Genomic DNA, 18416 nt, shown 5'->3' with positions numbered 1-18416 from the left:
GATTTGCCCTTTATATTAACTGTACAAATGTTACTACAATTTCTTCTCACGTAGTTATAGCTGCTGAAAAATTAAGATAGTAGGTGGCTAATATAGTTTATAATACAATTGAAGATTCTTTAAGTAAAAACAATTTCTTAATAAATACAAACAAAGAATTTTTGCAGCTTATTTATATGTGAAAACTCTTCGAATGATATATAAAATATATTTCATATAGATACAATTAAACTAAAGATGTCGTTAAATTCTGTTACAATAAGACCTTTCTAATCGCTTTGTTTATTTATTCATATTTTCAACGTGTAGACATTAACGAAGAATCATACGATCAGATGCCACATAAAACATTTAGATGAAATATAATGTTCATATTCTAATTTCTAAAAGCACATAGAATATTTTAGGACAATAAGGTTAAATGAGACATTCATGTTTTTCTAAGTCATTACACGTTTTCTTAATTATTTTAGCGAATAATTCTTACTTTAAAGCTGGTGGTTGTGGTTTATCTGCCATAACAGGTAAACTGAGATCTAAGAAGAGTTCTGTACTCTGTGAAGTATGATGACACTCCAGACATTCTAACGTGGAAACTAAAGCCCCACGAAAAACAGGTTCTGCTCCGAGTAATCTCGAACTAGCCTGATTTCCATAAAACTTTGCACGAGATTTAACACTTTCCTCTACAGCTCCTGGATTAGTCTTTTCGTTCAAACCTACTTCTTTCAGAATTATACTTTGATATCTCTAAAAGAAACAATGTTTTCGCATTCACTGATAAATATTACTAGAAACGGTAACGATTATACATTTTTGAAAAAATTAACATTAAATGTAATAAGATAAATAATTTAATCAAATATAATTAGATAACATTCATACAAATATAATGGATACATAATTACTGATAATATAATAATATTGTTACGAACATATAGCGACTATGTTGTGGTATCGCAGGATACGTGGGTCGAGCGTATTATCTGCAGTGCGTGCGGAAGGACGAATAACCGTGGACGCTCTAGGATCATGTGCATGGGATGTTTATGAATGTATCGGATGAAAGTGAAGAACGTCTTTAGTAATGCGTTTGAGTGTTTGGGCTACATGACCAACTGAGGGCAAGGCTGCAAGGAGTGCGTGGGAAAGAGAGAATAGGTATGAAAGAGGATAGAGTGTATGGTTTTAAATAGGGATACAAGGGCGTGAAGCGGGCAGTATGTTGCAGTATGTTGAAAGTATGTTGAAAGTATGTATGTCGGGGCAGTTCGCAGTTCGTAGTAGAGTTGTGAAGAAAGAAGTTGTTAGTCGTCTAGTTGTGTTTTAGTTGTAACAGTTGTAATTGTGTTGTAATCTTAAGTAGTAGTAGTTATAAATTCGAAGCCTAATTGTCACCGCACAGTGCTAATTTAATTCATTATTATTTGTTATTTAATAAATAGACACTATATTATTTTACCACCAACCATGTCTCTACAATATTATTTGATTTTTGTGTAGAGAAATGATTTCGATATATGTATATTGTCTCTCGACTGTCATTTAGCAACAGATAATATATAAAAGCTCCACAAACTTTCTATCAAAGTTATTAATAAAAAAGTACCAACCTGAAATATATAACTAAACATACCGCATTCGTGTGATAACGTGTAATTAAATTCGTATGATGAAAACAATGACAAATACAGTCGACCCTCCTACAACACGGTTAATTTGTTTCGTTTTGTACCAAAGACGCGCAAAAAGCAAAATCTCAAGGGGTCTTCTACTAATCCTCACAAAAAAAAGATAGATACGAAAAATCTGCGTACAAAATTATTTAATGAAATTCGTAAAATTCGCGAAATAATACACGTCTAAAGACATGAACATAACAAGCAAGAAACTTATTACTTCGAGTACTCGTGGTTACTTGAAATTTTCTCCATTTATACTGAATTTACTTCGTTAACAATTTTCAAGAATCGTGTACTGTACAGTTCTGAAATAGCAAATCGATTAAGTATGAGGACGTATGGATATAAACATACAAACATCATTTCGACAAACTAACTTCAAATTTGACATGAAATGTCTGGTAAATATGCCTTTATCGTGTACAGGTAACCCTCCTATAACACGGTAGATAGGTTCCTAGAAAATGTCGTGTTGTGTGAAACCGTGTTGTATGAGACCCAGAGCCAGTACAAAAAGGTTACGTTTCGAAAACTTACTAAAAACAATTTTTTTTTTAATTCTACATAAACAACTTAATTTTTATTAAAAATATAAACGTATGTACAACACAAAAGGAAAGAAAAGCAAAGATATTATTTTAATTTAACGAAACCTTAATTTAATAAATTTCTTTGTCGTCACTGCTCATGTAGAAGTACAGTGTTGTACAAAGGTTTTTGCAATTTTCTTATCGTGTTAGAGCGAAACCGTGTTATAGGATGCCGTGTTGTAGGAGGGCTACCTGTATTTCAAAATCCAATGCGTTTATTTATTTCTTTTTCTAAACTTGAAAGGTAAATAAAGAAATGAAATTAAATTAAATAGAAAATATTAAACTCCAAAGTATCGTCGTTTTTTTAAATTTTGAAATTTTTCCTTTTCAGAATTTTTCAGAATTTTTCTTTTTGATTCGTCCGTTCTCGATAACCAGATCAGCCGCAATCGTGTTAGCCATTCGAATCCGTTTTTTAAAACAGTCTGAATTCCGTGAATACATAATTCCTACAATTTATGATGGTAAATATACGAGGCAAGAAGGATCCAAGAGAAATTTGTTAATAATTTGTTAGTAAATTTGTAAATAAATAGAAATACGTCGAGAGAGAAGCCTTATAAGTTATTACACGAATTACAGCGATCAAATAATTGGTAAAAGTACTGAACATGAACGAAAAGACATGGTCTAGCATATGTTTGTAAGAGGAATTAGGGACATGGAAAAATGAAGAAAATGGTAAAGTAAAATGAAAAGAAAATTGCAACTGAATTAAAATATGTAGAAAAAACGCATTTTAAATATTGTTTAATGCGAAGAAAGACATTAATGTAGCACTACCAACAATTTTTGCAAATATCTCGAAAACTAAGGTCGAACGACAATTATTGTTCAAATAACGGTTGTTCAGAATTTCGTCCTCTGTAACATACTTCAAAATCATCGGGATCAATCAACGTATTCTGCAATTCCTTTTACGATGCTACAATATAGCATTTTTTGAAGAAAGAAAAAAAAAGAAAAGAGAAACCGATAAGAAATAAACAAATTTAGGACAAAGGCATTAAAATAAACTTTTACCTTATTTTTTAGTCTATTTAGATTACCTAATACCAAAATCATTAATTGTTTCGTGGTTGTGGATCAAATGACAGTTAAAAACAAGTATAACGTTTATTAGACTATTTCGATGAAATGAGCAGGATATTTTCATAAATTGTCATGCGTGAAATAGCTCCTGTTGTATTTTAGGATACGGACTTACTACAAACAAAATGTAGATTTCATTTCTTTTCAAAGTTTGGAAATTTATCGATGAAATATTACAATGTCACTGTCAAATATTTAGAATGTGGACAAAGCTGGCATTTTAATTGTTCAAAAACCGAAAAAGATAATTGCTGCATAAATAATTAAACAAGTGGGCTAGATAATTTCATCTGAACGCACTAGTTGCCTATTTTAACGACGTTCATTTTCTCGTGATTGAAATAATATGACTTATTAGTCCGGGACGGTCCACCACCATCAATCGGGGCAAGAATCCACAACTCTTGGTAGATGCCAATAGCTGACAATGAGTTCTCAATATACATATACATAACAAAGTTAACCCCCTTACAGCCTTACTTTTCATAATATTCGCAAAAAACTTTTGATTTAACGTTATTTTAATTGCTAACTATATTCAAATGTATACTAAGTGTATTAGTATTATTATTAACATAAACTTAATAGCGATGAAACACGTATTAGCATGTCTGAAAATAAGTAAGAATAAACAGAAATCTAATATTCCAAACTTTTTATATTAGAAGTCATTTTTAACTTATACAGGGTGTCCATGGATCGTTAGGTACGACTTTTCGAGAATTTGCAATAATCTGGCAAAAAAATACTTTTAACACAAGTTTTTGGTATTTTCTGTTTTCTATACAATTCTGAAAAAAGTTTTTCTTTTTATATATATATTTTTTTTCTTTCAAAAATTTTGTAGGTCAAATTCGTTTTTTCAAATAGCACTTTAGACCTAATATTATTATAGCTCATATCTAGCCGAATTCAACGACCTAGCATACCATGACCTTCGCATGATTTTGCAGGCAAAGAAATGAAAATTACAGCAAAACGTGACAATCAGCGTTAATGAATGAAAACTTCTGCTTATTATTAAGACTCGACATTACATTCGCATCAGAATCCTCGAATAAATGTATTGCTAGAAACTTATTTCAGAAGTCGACAATTCGCAACAAAGAAAAAATGTTAACTTGTGACAGCTTAGCTTAGCACTTTACAAACGAGCCACATATGGTCCTATTGCTTAATGAGCCATAATGCACCATGATCCTCGGATTTGTCAGCACTTGATTTTTTTCTATGGTGTTATCTACAGTCAATAGTTTATGCTATTCCAATACAAAATATGGAGCATTTAAATGCTATTATTAAATAACCTTAAATATTATTATTCAATTATTATTTAAACTATCGACTGCAGATGACCGCATAGAAAAAATGAAGCGATGAGAAATCCGGTGGTAATCGCAGTAGCTAAGCAATAGGGCAATTCATTGCGAATTGTCGACAGTTCGTAGATCAGTTCTTGGATAAGTTTCTAGTAATACAACATTTACTCGGCGTTCCTGATGTGAGTGTAATTTTGAAGTTTTAATAATAGACACAAGTTATCACCCATTCGTGCTGATTGTCTCATTTTTTGTTGCAATTTTTATCTCTGCCTTCAAGATTATGCGAAGATCATGGTATGCTAGAAGCATACCACTACTATTAATTCAACAAGGCATAGATTACGGTACGATAATATTAAATAAAAAATATACGGTGTTATTTGAAAAAACGAATTTGATCAAAATTTTGGAAAAACAAATTTTTTCCGGAATTCTAAATAATACAGAAAATACAGTAACTTGTGTTCAAAACATTTTTTTGTCGGGTTGTCGCAAGTAGTTGAAAAATTCTGCCTATGTATGGATACACTATGTATCACGCATTTCAAAAAGTAGATATTTCTTTATCGTTTACCGGTTACACCTTTTTTTAGTATACATAGATTCTTTTTCGTTATAATGAAAAAACTATACGACGAGGAAGTAGTAAATTTGTAGAATAGAAAATTTAATACAAGTGATAAAAATTATTATTATCTTATATCTATCTTCATATTATTAACATCTTTAATGCAAATAAACTCAATATCGAGTTATTAACAATTTCGTATGACAACTCCAAAAAGTATGATCCCTCGCCTATTAAGATCTGCTATCGCATAACTAGCATAGTATTCGGGATAGATTTTAAAGCGAAGCACTATTCTACCGTTTAAGAATAAATAAGAAATTCGTAACAATATTACTTGTTAATGTAACATTATTATTTGATTATTATTTAATAATTATATTCAATTATGAAATTATTTGCTATGCAGCAACTTGAGTTCTTTTTTCTCATATTTTCTAGTTTCATTCCTTAAACGAAGTAAACGTTGAAAATATTATATACAAAATTAAACAAAGTAGCCATACTCACCCTGAGATCTTCGTTTCGTACTATTTCTAAAAGATGCCTAAGAAGTTCATGCGAGTCATGTTGCCCTCCATCCATACATTGCATTGTTTTCTTTTTAAAAGAATCTAATAACTCTGATGGAAGGTAAGATTGATGACCATCGGTATTTTGCATTTTTAAAAGAGTCTTACATAAAATTGAGGTAAAACTCAAACCCCAACCTTCTAAAGTACCCTCTATGGGTGGCTGAAAAATATGTCGTTAATAGCACTTGAATAACCTATGTAATTCGAAATCATCGAATCCTGGCACATCTGTATATGGTCCTGTATAAATCATGTAATCCTGTGTTATATAGAATGTAAATGCGGACTTTTAAAAAGTGATTAGTTACCAGAATCTCGAAACAATAATGACTAAATAACAATAACAACTACTTTCTCTAACACCTCTAAAAATAGAGCTTATACTGTTGTTACACCAGCGAAAACTGAGAAAGCATTAGAATTCCTTATTACTTATTTTACACAAAGTATGGTCTCTGATAGCAATCACTTTAAATATACATTAACATAAACAGCAAATTCGTGTAAATATGTGCACAGTATCTCAATATTATGATTAATTACTTTGAAACTGATCACTTCCTTAATGTTTATTTGCATTTTGCACGTTTGAATATAATTACCTTTATTCAAACAAATTTTATTTCATATGCTATTCCTTCTTTAGAGCCATTCAATATCGTATGCTTAATATTTTTCATACAGAAACAAACATATTTAAGATTCTATTGGGACGTTTCATATAACAGTAATATCATGCTAATAAATATATAATGAAATTAATTTTATTAATTAATTAATATTTCAAGATTAATTATTTCAAGAACATCGACGTAGACGTATTTGACTATAATTCTTTTGTTTTGTTATTAAAGTGAACATAAAATTTATGTAGTGGTGAGAATATTTAAGATAAATGCTGGTACGAATGACGGATAAATCTAAACTATTATTATCGACACGAAGGACAAACGGGTCGAGCGAATGTTTGTTAGATTACATAATAAAGACGAATGAGTTCTCAAAATGTACATGAGATGTTTGGCATGATTTGTATGAGTGTGTGTGTGCGTGTGAGCGAATAAAAGGAGACTGATTTACTTAGCGAGGGCAGTCATAGAGATGAAAATTTACGCAGTCGAATAGTCAGAGAAGAAGAATAAGAGAATGATACAGAACAGTCGAAGGAACATACAGTGGTACAGTCATACAGTCGAACAGGACAGCAATGTAAACAGAGTCAGTGGAATTGTTAGTCGTAGTATTACTTTACTTTTAATTTCACTTTAGCTTCAAATAAATACATTTTAGAATTTAATAACTTTCTTTCTCAATTCATGTCCCCTACACTTATTTCTTGTCTAAAATTATTATATTTTTACTAAATGCTCAAACTTTCATCGGTAGAGCATTATCCGTGTAAAATATAAATTTATGTTTATCCATGTATATACAAAGTGTTCGATTTAAACAAAAACGATAAAATATCTTGAACGATATGAAAGATGGAGAATTATTTCAAACTGCGGTGACTTTCAAAACTCTATAAAAATTAGAACTATATTTTACTTGTATCTTTTACATATGCTGTTCTCCAGGTACGAACTTTCAGACTTAATATACATATTATCGGGATTAATTAATGTAAATCCTGTGGAAATTGTACGACCAAACTTCTAAATGCTAACAGGTTGATTTAAACCAGATACCATATACAGATATATGCACGATAGAATTGTACATAATCAATAAATACAAATGTTATTAAACGGTACTAACAATATTAAAGAAACAAATGTTGTTTTGGTATCAAAAAGAACTTGCAATATAATAATTAATTTTCAATTATTGCACTTTTTTTATCGGGATATCAAAATCATCTTTAGCTTTTTAACTGTAGCATATAACATTTGACAGATGAATAAGAAATATTGAATATCAAGTAAAAAACTGTTAAGATATACAGGATGAAAAAGTAATAATTATCGAGATTTTCTTCGGTTAACCACGTACGATTTAAATTCGAATAGCGTGCAATAAACGATCGCAAAGTCGGTCACACGTCGAGCCATTCCACGCTTTGACTGAGCATTCCAAGTTGCACATGTCTTTTCATATGTAAATTCATGTGTAAGGTACAGCTAATTTTATTTTCCAAGATATTTGATAGATAATTACTACCAATTGTTTATCGAACAAGAAAGATTTATTATCTCAAAGGGAATAATAAATCAATAACATTTTATTATAACATTACAATTTCTAAAGAAGCATATATTTTAAATTATTGACGTGTTGGAAAAAATTTCCAGGAAATTAATAATCTTCGATCGTATGGTATCTCTCGAAGCATATCGGCACATGTAACGCAACTTTACATCTTTTGCACTCCCACGTTGTTTCGCTACGTTTTGTATGTTTTGTGCAAACTTTACAGGATCTCGCTGGCTTCGATTTCGATAGTGTTGGGTCTATATGTTTGGGAAAATGACCCCAATATTTCGCGTGCAGTCTTTCTGGTAAATCTCCGCTCGATAATCGTCCTTTTTGTTTATATTCTGGAAACGGGATATTTTTCACTAACGATTCTGCTATTTCGATTCTATATTCGGCGTAACTCTGTTGCTTTCCAGTATTTAGCTTGTTAAACAAAACATAGCAGTTAAACAGCGCAATATCAAATACGTAAAAGAAAACTTTTTGGTATCCTTCCATACATTTCCTCATTACGGGGAAGCACGCTAGCATTTGGTCCTGCCGATCAATTCCAATTATTCCTTTGTTGTACTCGATGACAGATTTTGGTTTCAGAGTGGGATCGAATTGATTTCTGCCTTCTTCTGTCATTTCTGCTGTTTCGTGTTTCGTAGAAATAATATAAACGTTTCGTTTATCGCTCCATTTTAATGCCAGTATTCCACTGCAGCTCCTCATTATACATTCTCCCCTTTGTAATTTTTCTTTAACAAAATCTTTTGGCATATTCTCTCTGTTCAAACGTACCGTCCCAATGGCATTAGTTTTATTGTTAAGCAAAGTTATAAACAGCTTTGGTGAAGAGTACCAATCGTTTAAGTACAAAGTATGTCCTTTATGTAACACTGACTGTAATAGCTCTTTCACAACGTTTTCCGATACACTGTCATTAGAATTTCTTTTGTCAATACCTGTATATATTTTGAAGTCATAGCAATAACCGGATGCTGACTCGCATAATTTATAAAATTTAATACCGAATCTCGCCCTTTTTGATAGATTAAATTGTTTATAAAATAAACGCCCTTTATATCTCATTAGCGATTCATCGATCGTAATGTCTTCCTGCATTGTATACGCTTCTTTAAATTTCTGATTTAAAAAATTTGTCACAGGTTTTATTTTCCGTAATTTATCTGTATTGTCGATTGTATTGCTATTTGCAAAATGCAAACATTTAGTTATTTGCAGAAATCTTTTCAATGGCATCGTTTTTCTGAATATCGGCGTTTCGATAACGGCCCTCTTCGACCAATTCATTTGAATTATTGGTTTCTTAACTTGAGCCATTATTATGCATAATGCGAGATATATTTTTATTTCCCCAGAATCTACGGGAAACCAACTTTCGTCTATTGGTCGTCTTTCATTTTTAATGTTTATTATTTGTTCTGCGTACCGATTTGTCTCCGTTACTATATTTTCCCAAAACGTATTATCAAATATTATATTAAAAATATCCAATTCTGTTTCATTTGCACCTAACTGATTTAAAGTTGCCACTTTTATGCCAGGAGTCTCCGTATAATTCCATACTTTTGGTTTATTACTTTCTTCTTTCCAAATCCAATGCTCTGATTGTTGATCATCGATGTAGACATCATCGTCGGTATCATCTTCGATAATCAGTCGTCTGCAACGTTTTCGTACAGGTGATAAAATATCACTATCACTATCGCTATTTATAATATCTACCAAATCGCTATTTGCGATGTTAGCAGAACTTTCAATATCCTCATCGACGCTTAATATTCTTTTTAAAGACATTTTTAAAGGTATCTTTCTAATACTTTTCAAGAAAATATATCAACGCGTCCGAATGCGGCCAAGAATATTAGGAACTGTTTGTCGCGTGTAGCTCGAACCGACATACCGCGTCTCTCAGATGTTATGTTTACGTTTGGTCCGATTGGCGTATCACGTCTCACACTTGTTGTTTACGTTTGGCCCGATCGATGTACTACGTTTCTCACACGATATTGTAGGTGAAGGTTCAAGATAGCGTCGAACGTTAGACTACAGCCGAGTCGAACACAAACGGTAGCAACGGTTAACGAGAAAATTAAAGGTAGTCGAATGCTAGATAATCAGACAACGATCGAACTGAAGAAAATCGGGAGTTCGCTAAAGGGCTAAAGGTACTCTGATCGGTTAAATGAGACCAAGGGCGTTTGCTTGATCGGCGAATCGGTCACTTTAATAAGAGGAAGCGTCCCTAAGAGGTGACGTGCATGGAGATTACCCGCGCGTTGATGACTTATTGAAAATGATCGTGTCTGGAAAATATCCGTTTATGGTCCCTCAGTTCGCCAAGGTCTAAGGGTATCACGCATGCGGACTCGTGTTGACTCCCTGCAGATCCTTCGTTAGCCAAATCTCAAGTGACGTTGCCTAACTTTGTCGAATTAGGGTTACACTGTTTTGCGTACCTGAGACCAATCGAAGCAATAAACAGAAAGCTTCCTAACGATACGCAATGACGACATGACATGCTAGAAAATTTCAATGGACATGTCATTCTGGTATTTAGGATTTGATCGTTGAGAGACCATAACGAGATCTTCCAAGCCTATCTTTGTTCCAGGACGGTACACTTTCATTACATCACGCCACATAATTATTTCCTTTGGGGACATATAAAAAATAAATGTTATCCTGTGGTACCTATGTATTATACCTAAAGAGACGAAGGATATTATGGTTAGAACACGAAATCTATAATTCTGGGAACACTTGTCTATGTATCGATAATATTAATCCATCACCTATGTACTTGAATCGATTATAACGGACAACATTTTAGGTATTATCTAAAGTAAAAATCAATCGAAGAATATCTCGATAATTAATAACGTATAATAGTATTTTACTCAACATTCGATACTTTTTCACACCATATGATCAAGTATGATATACTACAATTAAAAAGCTCAATACGATGCTCGTAATTTGATAAAAGTGTTAAATAGCAATTTCAGTTTGAAATATCTTTTGCGTTATATAAATAAATTGCGTAAATAAATTCCGATAGCAGGATTAAATGATTCATTCAGAGTGTCTTAGACAATTAATTTTAGAAAAGCACGTAATCTTGTGCTAATATTAACTAACTATAATTTAACGAAAGAATTATAGTTTGTGAAAATATTAAGAACGATGATTAATTTAAATATGACAAAGTATATATTAAAGTATTTCTACAAATATTATTTGACACAACTTAAATCTATTTTAATGTATTAAACGAATATAATTTAGCCCATTGTATACTTATTTTTCTTTATAATAATTACGTTTATCGAAAATTAAACGTTATCGTTAAAATAAACGATACGTATGATCTAACCGTGTTTACAGTTTGATCTAAATTGTAATTCATATTTAGATAGATTTTGGAGATTATATTATTAATATATATTAACGATATATTATTAAAATAAACTTACTAGAACAATTTCTTCCGAGCTGTTAGCAAGTTTATGCTTGCCTCCCGGTAAAATGAACTTTTGTCCAGGAGAACTTAGATTATCGAGAACTTTTACTAAGAAAGGTGTTTGCGCTAAACATTGTAGAACAGCGTTAAAAAAGCAGGTATTTCCCAAATTCCTTAAACCCTAAAATAATATGAATTTCATACATTAATAAAATGCACATATTAGTTTTCATACTACAGTATACACTGTCGAACAAAACTGAACGCGCGACAGAAATTGTCAAAAGGAGTATCGAATAAAGACAAAGTGATTAAAATCAACATTACCAATTCTTTGTTTAGGATCATAATTATTCACGAAGTTGTTGAAATTGTTAAAATGCATTTCTCGTTGGTTGAAATAATAAAAATTCGTAAACTACAATTTTATACTTTTATAAAGGAGATCCGATCTGTATGAAACTTTGTAGAATTGAAAGAATTGAACAACAGACAAAGTTTATATACGACATACACATACATATCTAAATATATACATCAGCTGCTGTAATTTGAATTCAAGAAATGAATGATTGATTACGAAAATGCTCATTCGATAACGAGTGTAAATTTTCCTTAAACAAAAGTATCTTTTTCTTTCTATTTATAGCTTCTTCGAGTTGGTATTTTGGATTAATCTTACGACCTTAGAAACAAGGTTTTATCTCGAAAACTTGAATTGTAGTAACTAAAAATATACATAGTATCTTTACCTATTGTGCAATTCCATAAAGTTTTATTCAAATCAGAATCAGAATCAAATTGTGATTCGCGAATTTTTATTATCGCAATTGAAGGGGAAAACGTTGCAATAATTTAAAAAGTTTATTACGTTTACTACGATAATAAGCAAGTAATTGGCAATGATGTAATTTTAATCATCTTATACGATATTTCTTTTAACAGTTCTTATCATGTTTAATCACTCCTGTTCATCGCTGTAAACAAATTATTTGAAATATACTTTTATAAATTACATATTTCGATATTTTTTCAATTTCTATTACTAGAAACTCTAGCAAACTCAATGAATTGCGTTCAGGTCATAGTACGAATACTGGAACTGATACATTTCACAATTTTCTAAGCATCTCGTAATCTGTTTACCTTAACGCTTTAAAAAAGTATCTTTCACAAATGAACAATCACAATTTTTCACATACAATATGTTAATATAATTTTTAAATTCTTGAAAATTTTCATTCAGAATTTGCGTTTTCCAACTTTAGAATGTTGTCTGTTTTGAAGAACTCACGTAATATACATATTTCATCATCATTATTATATATAGAACGTACATAGAGCCTCGTACAAGAAGCCAAAGACGAAGATCAACAGCGGTTATTTTATCACCGTCTTCGATCAATAACGACCAATACCATGACAATGAACAGGGTAGTGAACTGTAACTCAAGTGGAGATGTAAACATTCGCCCGTTTTCTTCTCGCGAATAAATAGTAGGTTTCTTTAATATTTCATATATTACATAAGCCTTAATCCTTATTTGGGTGACACTCGGACAATTGAAATTATCTCATAGTAACTTTGCTTACCGAATTGTTAATGAATTTATGGGGTATAGATAAGTTTATAATATCCCATAAGACATGTCACATAGATTATGTCACAAAAGCAGTCAAACAAATAAATAAGTATTTTATTAATGTTTTTGTAAGAACTATTTTGCAAAGGACTGACATTTCAACAGAAGTTTTATATGGACAATTATATGAATTTATATGCGAATAGATAAACCTTTTTATTTCTGAAAATAAATATTTTTCACGTCTTATCATTAACACCTTATCATATAATAACCAGGTTCGATTAAAGATAACTAAATTATACCGCTTAAACTGAAATTAGTAAATAAAACTAAAATAAAGAATTATTCCTTATAAAAGAATATGAAAAAGATATACGATATATTTTTTTATTCGGACTTAGTTTTTGAAAAAGTCGATTTTGAAAAACAGCTTAGTATACACAGTTAATTGTAAGATATGGTTCTCATGGAAGAGATCATGCAACGATTACAATATTTATAACCGATGTTTATGAAGCATTTACTACCGATAGAATACAGTAAAACAAACACGATATAGTATCTTATAAAGAATATTTTACTATATCTTTATAAAATTGTTCAAACTGATTGTTATACAGAGAATTGCATTCGCATTGCTATGTACAAAGTTCTATTCGTTTAATTACAAACGCGTTTATATATACTAGATATTATGTTTTAACTCTTTTGATTTTCAAATGCATCTTATCCAAATTCTGTAATTGTCACGATAAATATTTTTGGTAAAATATTTTGTCGCGCTTTTTTTCAAATCTAGTAACTTGTACATACCGCGCTCGCATGTGTATGTGTTTCTTCCACATACGTTTTTATGTGTTATAGCGCTACGTCATTCGACAAGTAGTATGTTAGTTGTATATGCAAAGCAGATTTTCAAGCTCGATTTTCTCGAAAACTGAATTTCGAACGAGAAAAATATTACTCTATATTTTTGTCATATTTTTTCATACGAAATCATCCGGTATCCGCTTATACCTAACTTTCAGACACGCTCTGTATACATTTTTTCTTTCATGTTACGATAATTTGATGATTTTTCGACTATGTTGCATACTAATCTATGATGTTGATAATATTCAATATTTATGCGCATTTTTAATAACTTCCAATTATTTTCTGAATAAATAATTACGCACTTCGGAGTGTTTACAATCTACAGAGACATTTCGTTAAATTGCTTTTAATTCAAATAAAAGCTTATAGAATGGCGTGGTCAACAAATTTTTCTGTTCGATTAGTCAGATCACTGGTTTTTAATTCATTTCTTCACTAATTAGTATAGGACGGTACGAATCGATGTAGAAAGAATACGTGTAAGCAACGATATTTCGTAATAGATATTAAATATATGAATAGCGAAGAAGTTATTTTAATGAAATCACATTCCGGTGGATTATAATCGGTGGGTCTTTTAAGACCTATATATCGGCTATCTTGTAAAGGTTATCTACAATATCAAAAATATCGTAGCAAAAGTATATTATTTTATTAAACTGAAAATTATTTAAAACAAAATTAATATTCTGGAATTCTTTAACAAATGCGTGAAACAGGTATATGATACGTTAAAGATTTACATGCATAAATATTGCAATAAATAAGGCACGGATTCGTGACCAGGCTAATTATTTTTTCTATATTCATACGAGTGTTAAACACTCAATTTCAGAGAATAATGATCTGTTCTACGAAATATTGATTCGTATAGTTTTGCTAATAAATCGCACAAGTGTGGTCGCAAGTATCCTGTTATAATTGTAAAACAATTAATATTTATTATATTGGAAACTTTTAAGAAAACCATTTCCTGTATGTATCGGCAGTAAGAAAATGAAAATCAAATAAATGCACTCGATGCTTTATTATTATTATCCGATAAGCATGAAAATGCACTCGAAATGAAAAGAGAAATATAAGAGGAATTAAGATGATGCTCTCGATGTCTCACGAGAGACGCCTCTCAGTCACCATTTAATTACATTCTTAAGATCGATGTTAATTAATATATCAAATTCAAAATTACCTAACGATGCGTGCAATGTCGAAGTAAAATAATTCTACATTTTAATTTCCATGCGATTTCTTATTTGCCATTTTAAAAATATCCTCGACTTTATGACAGAAAATCTTCGAATTACTATTTTTCTGTAACGAAAACATCGTCGAGTGCAAAGGGTTAATATAATATCCCCTCTTAATCAATGAAAACGAACTCGAGGAAACGCCGAACAGGACACAACGAGACATTACAGGAATCTAAAATTAATACGTATTCGACAACGATCACCGAAACATCTTACAAATACTGTAGAACGCGTATCCAAAACGATACTCCGCTAACGTTTAACTATTGTACGGTTTAGTTACAATAAATAATCACGAACTAGTCACAAATAAATAATCTACTTACTCGCGATCCGTAAAAACATAAACTAATCACGCAATATTAAGTTGACGCGGGTGCTGCGTTCTCAAAAATTGAAGGAATTCAATTTGATTGGACGCAACATATTCCTTATACAGAGTGAAATACTAGATATTGCCATCTAGATTTATTATACAGCGAAAAATGTTTCAATAATCATTGCAACTTTATAAAGAGAAACATTTTTCCCTACGCATGATAATAACCATGTAAATCTAAATGACAATATCTGATACTTCATCCCGTAGAATAGAAGAATAGAATAAAGGATACATTTTCTAAACACATTAGCACAAATATTTCGCGATATATTATACCCTGTACGAGATGTATAAAATCAATGTCATTTATGTATGGCAAATTTAATCAAATTTAATCAAATTTGGTTCAAATTGTGGCTCCTATTTGACACCGTACATGAAATCTTTCATCTGATTCAGAATGGTTAAAAAATAATTATTAAACTGCAGATATTTATACACGTCAAATATTTGAATATATAGTTACTCGTAACAAAATTATTATCCACCAATCTATTTTCCCCTTGGAACCAAACAACTTTTGACTGATATTTCTCTTTTTTTTTTTATTGTTGAAAACGAGCGAAGTATCCAGGTAGAAAGTTTCAAGTGACCCAGCCTGTATTCTAGGTGCTTGTTTTATCTCGATGGAACATCTCGGAAACGACGAAAGGTAGAAAAAGAATGTTGAAAGAAAAATTGTTTGATACGAAGAGACATAATGCAGTGGAAATATCTTCTTTGAGGGGCAAGCCGTTGATGAGATATCGACAGGTTATTTCTTTTCATTGGAATGCTATATTCTTTATACGTAATGAGAAAGCATAAATTAATACGAATCCCATGAGCTGCTAACAGTGTAATTCCTGTGGTATTGGCGAGTATCGAAACATTTCACAGTATTGGCGAGTCGTTGAGAATAGTTTCAGAGAATTAGTCACGAGAGTTAGTTTGAACAGGCGATTTTGAATTATATTTTATACATAATAAATATTATTATGGTTAAAGACAGAAAGCTCTATCATTGTTACATTTCGTTGAACGAAAAGTCGTAAAATCACCGGATAATCATGTAAACATTTGTGGCACGCGTTCGTTCAGCAGCTACCGTAATAACTTGACTAATGCTGCTCCGAGCAATGTTTATATCTACGTTTCTTACGATTGTTTCTATGTCAATGTTTACATCTCTCGACCATGCATGTGGACACTTTAAGTATTTTTCATTAAATTTCAGTTTTATTCGATGCTTCGGAAAATTAAGCACGAAATTTATTCACTTTCTCGTTGAATTTTTAATCGCGAAAGAGTTTTATTATAATATCGTTAAACCGTTGTGAAACATAAAATCATGTTTTGGACCCTTAAAAAAAAGAAGTTGAACTAATCCTTTTCCACGTGATGGCTATTTGTTGAACCGTGAAGAAATTGAAGAATTTTATAAACGACATCCGGATAAATGAAGACCAATACCAACCAAGCATTAGGAAATTAGTCACATTATTTAAAACTGGAAGTGTTACAAAAGAGAAGAAGAGCAATGTTCTATTAAATCAGATGCTCAGAAAATGAATGTATTAACAGCAGTTGAAAACAATCCACGAATATCTATCCAAACATTATAAGATGATAGTAAAATTTTTAAGTGGACGATACACAAGATATTAAGAAGCAATGATTTAAAATCATTTGACTTGTCGACTGCCGTGTTGAATTTACTTCGTAGATGTTGGAACAAATTGGCAAAGATTTAAACTTTGTTCAAAATTTAATGATTACCGACGAATGTATTTCCCTTACAAATGGCTTGATTTGTTATCAAAATGATAGGACGTAGACTAAACGCAGTCCTGAACGAATTCGTGAAAATAATGTTTAATATCATAGTTTTCAAATAGTACGATGTAGTATTCACGACCGTAAAATAATTGTACCATATTCCTTCGATTAAGCTATTAATCTACAGATATATTTACAATTTTTGTAAATACATTTATCTAGTGTATTGCTACGTTAGTTTATGGTTTCAACACGTCAATGCTTCGCCTCATTACGTTAGACCAGTACGGTCTTATAAATAAATCCAAACCCAAACCAAAATTTGAAAAATAGGTGGATTTAACATCGTATTTCATGCCTCCCACAATCACCTGATTCATCAGAGTGCGATTTCTTCCTATGGGGATATCTTACAAATACAGTATAGCAAACACCTGTCAAAAATGTTATCGAATTATGAATATACATTGTACATAATATGTACATAAATAACCGAGAAAACCTTCAAAAATGTTAAAGAAGAATTTATTACACGATTAGTGGCAGTTTCAACGATGAAGGACATATTGAAGGAAGGTCTAAAAATGATATCTGTCGTGCCACAATTGAATTCTGGACGAATTCTGACGGGTTGTAAATCCGTCTGGCAATCTTGAAATGTTTCCTGCCAAATTAATATTGGACAACTGTTTCAAATACGTTTCGTCAAACTACTTTTGTTCGACGATTCTTATCTGTATGGATTATCTCGTAGCAATTTGCGATACACGGGCAAGAAGCTTGACAGACTTTTGGATCGTTAGAAAAGTATCGTCGGGACGATCGGTTCTCTCGAACATTAAAGAATCGGATGAGTCTGTAGACGCAGCTACTCGTGACCGACAACGAATGTTATCAGGTTAAACGATGTTTAAAGAAACTGTCTAGAAGAAACTAAGAGATACTAACTCCGCAATTTTTCTCACAACGGTTTTAGAAAACGTCGCGAGTTTATCAAATCGCAGCCGTTCCCTAACTGGCATCTGATTTTACAAAGAGCGTACCCTTGGTTCGTGAATTGGTCA

General features: G+C 31.4%; 1 protein-coding gene across 1 annotated transcript in view; it reads right to left on the bottom strand.

The window, feature by feature from the left end:
• The window catches only part of Usp16-45 (ubiquitin specific protease 16/45), a 41692-nt gene that overhangs the window by 14625 nt on the left and 8651 nt on the right, over positions 1-18416 (bottom strand). Inside the window, exons 5-7 of the mRNA XM_017897239.1 lie at positions 11514-11681; positions 5768-5992; positions 488-750 (exon numbers count right to left, since the gene is read on the bottom strand). Coding sequence (XP_017752728.1) covers positions 488-750; positions 5768-5992; positions 11514-11681 — 656 coding nt within the window. The remainder of the gene's footprint in view (positions 1-487; positions 751-5767; positions 5993-11513; positions 11682-18416) is intronic.

The sequence above is a fragment of the Eufriesea mexicana genome, unplaced genomic scaffold (assembly GCF_001483705.2).
Source record: "Eufriesea mexicana isolate 0111107269 unplaced genomic scaffold, ASM148370v2 scaffold484, whole genome shotgun sequence".
NCBI classification, from domain to species: domain Eukaryota; kingdom Metazoa; phylum Arthropoda; class Insecta; order Hymenoptera; family Apidae; genus Eufriesea; species Eufriesea mexicana.
The sequence above is the reverse complement of the archived record's forward strand: the minus strand, read 5'-3'. Positions and strand labels throughout refer to the sequence as shown.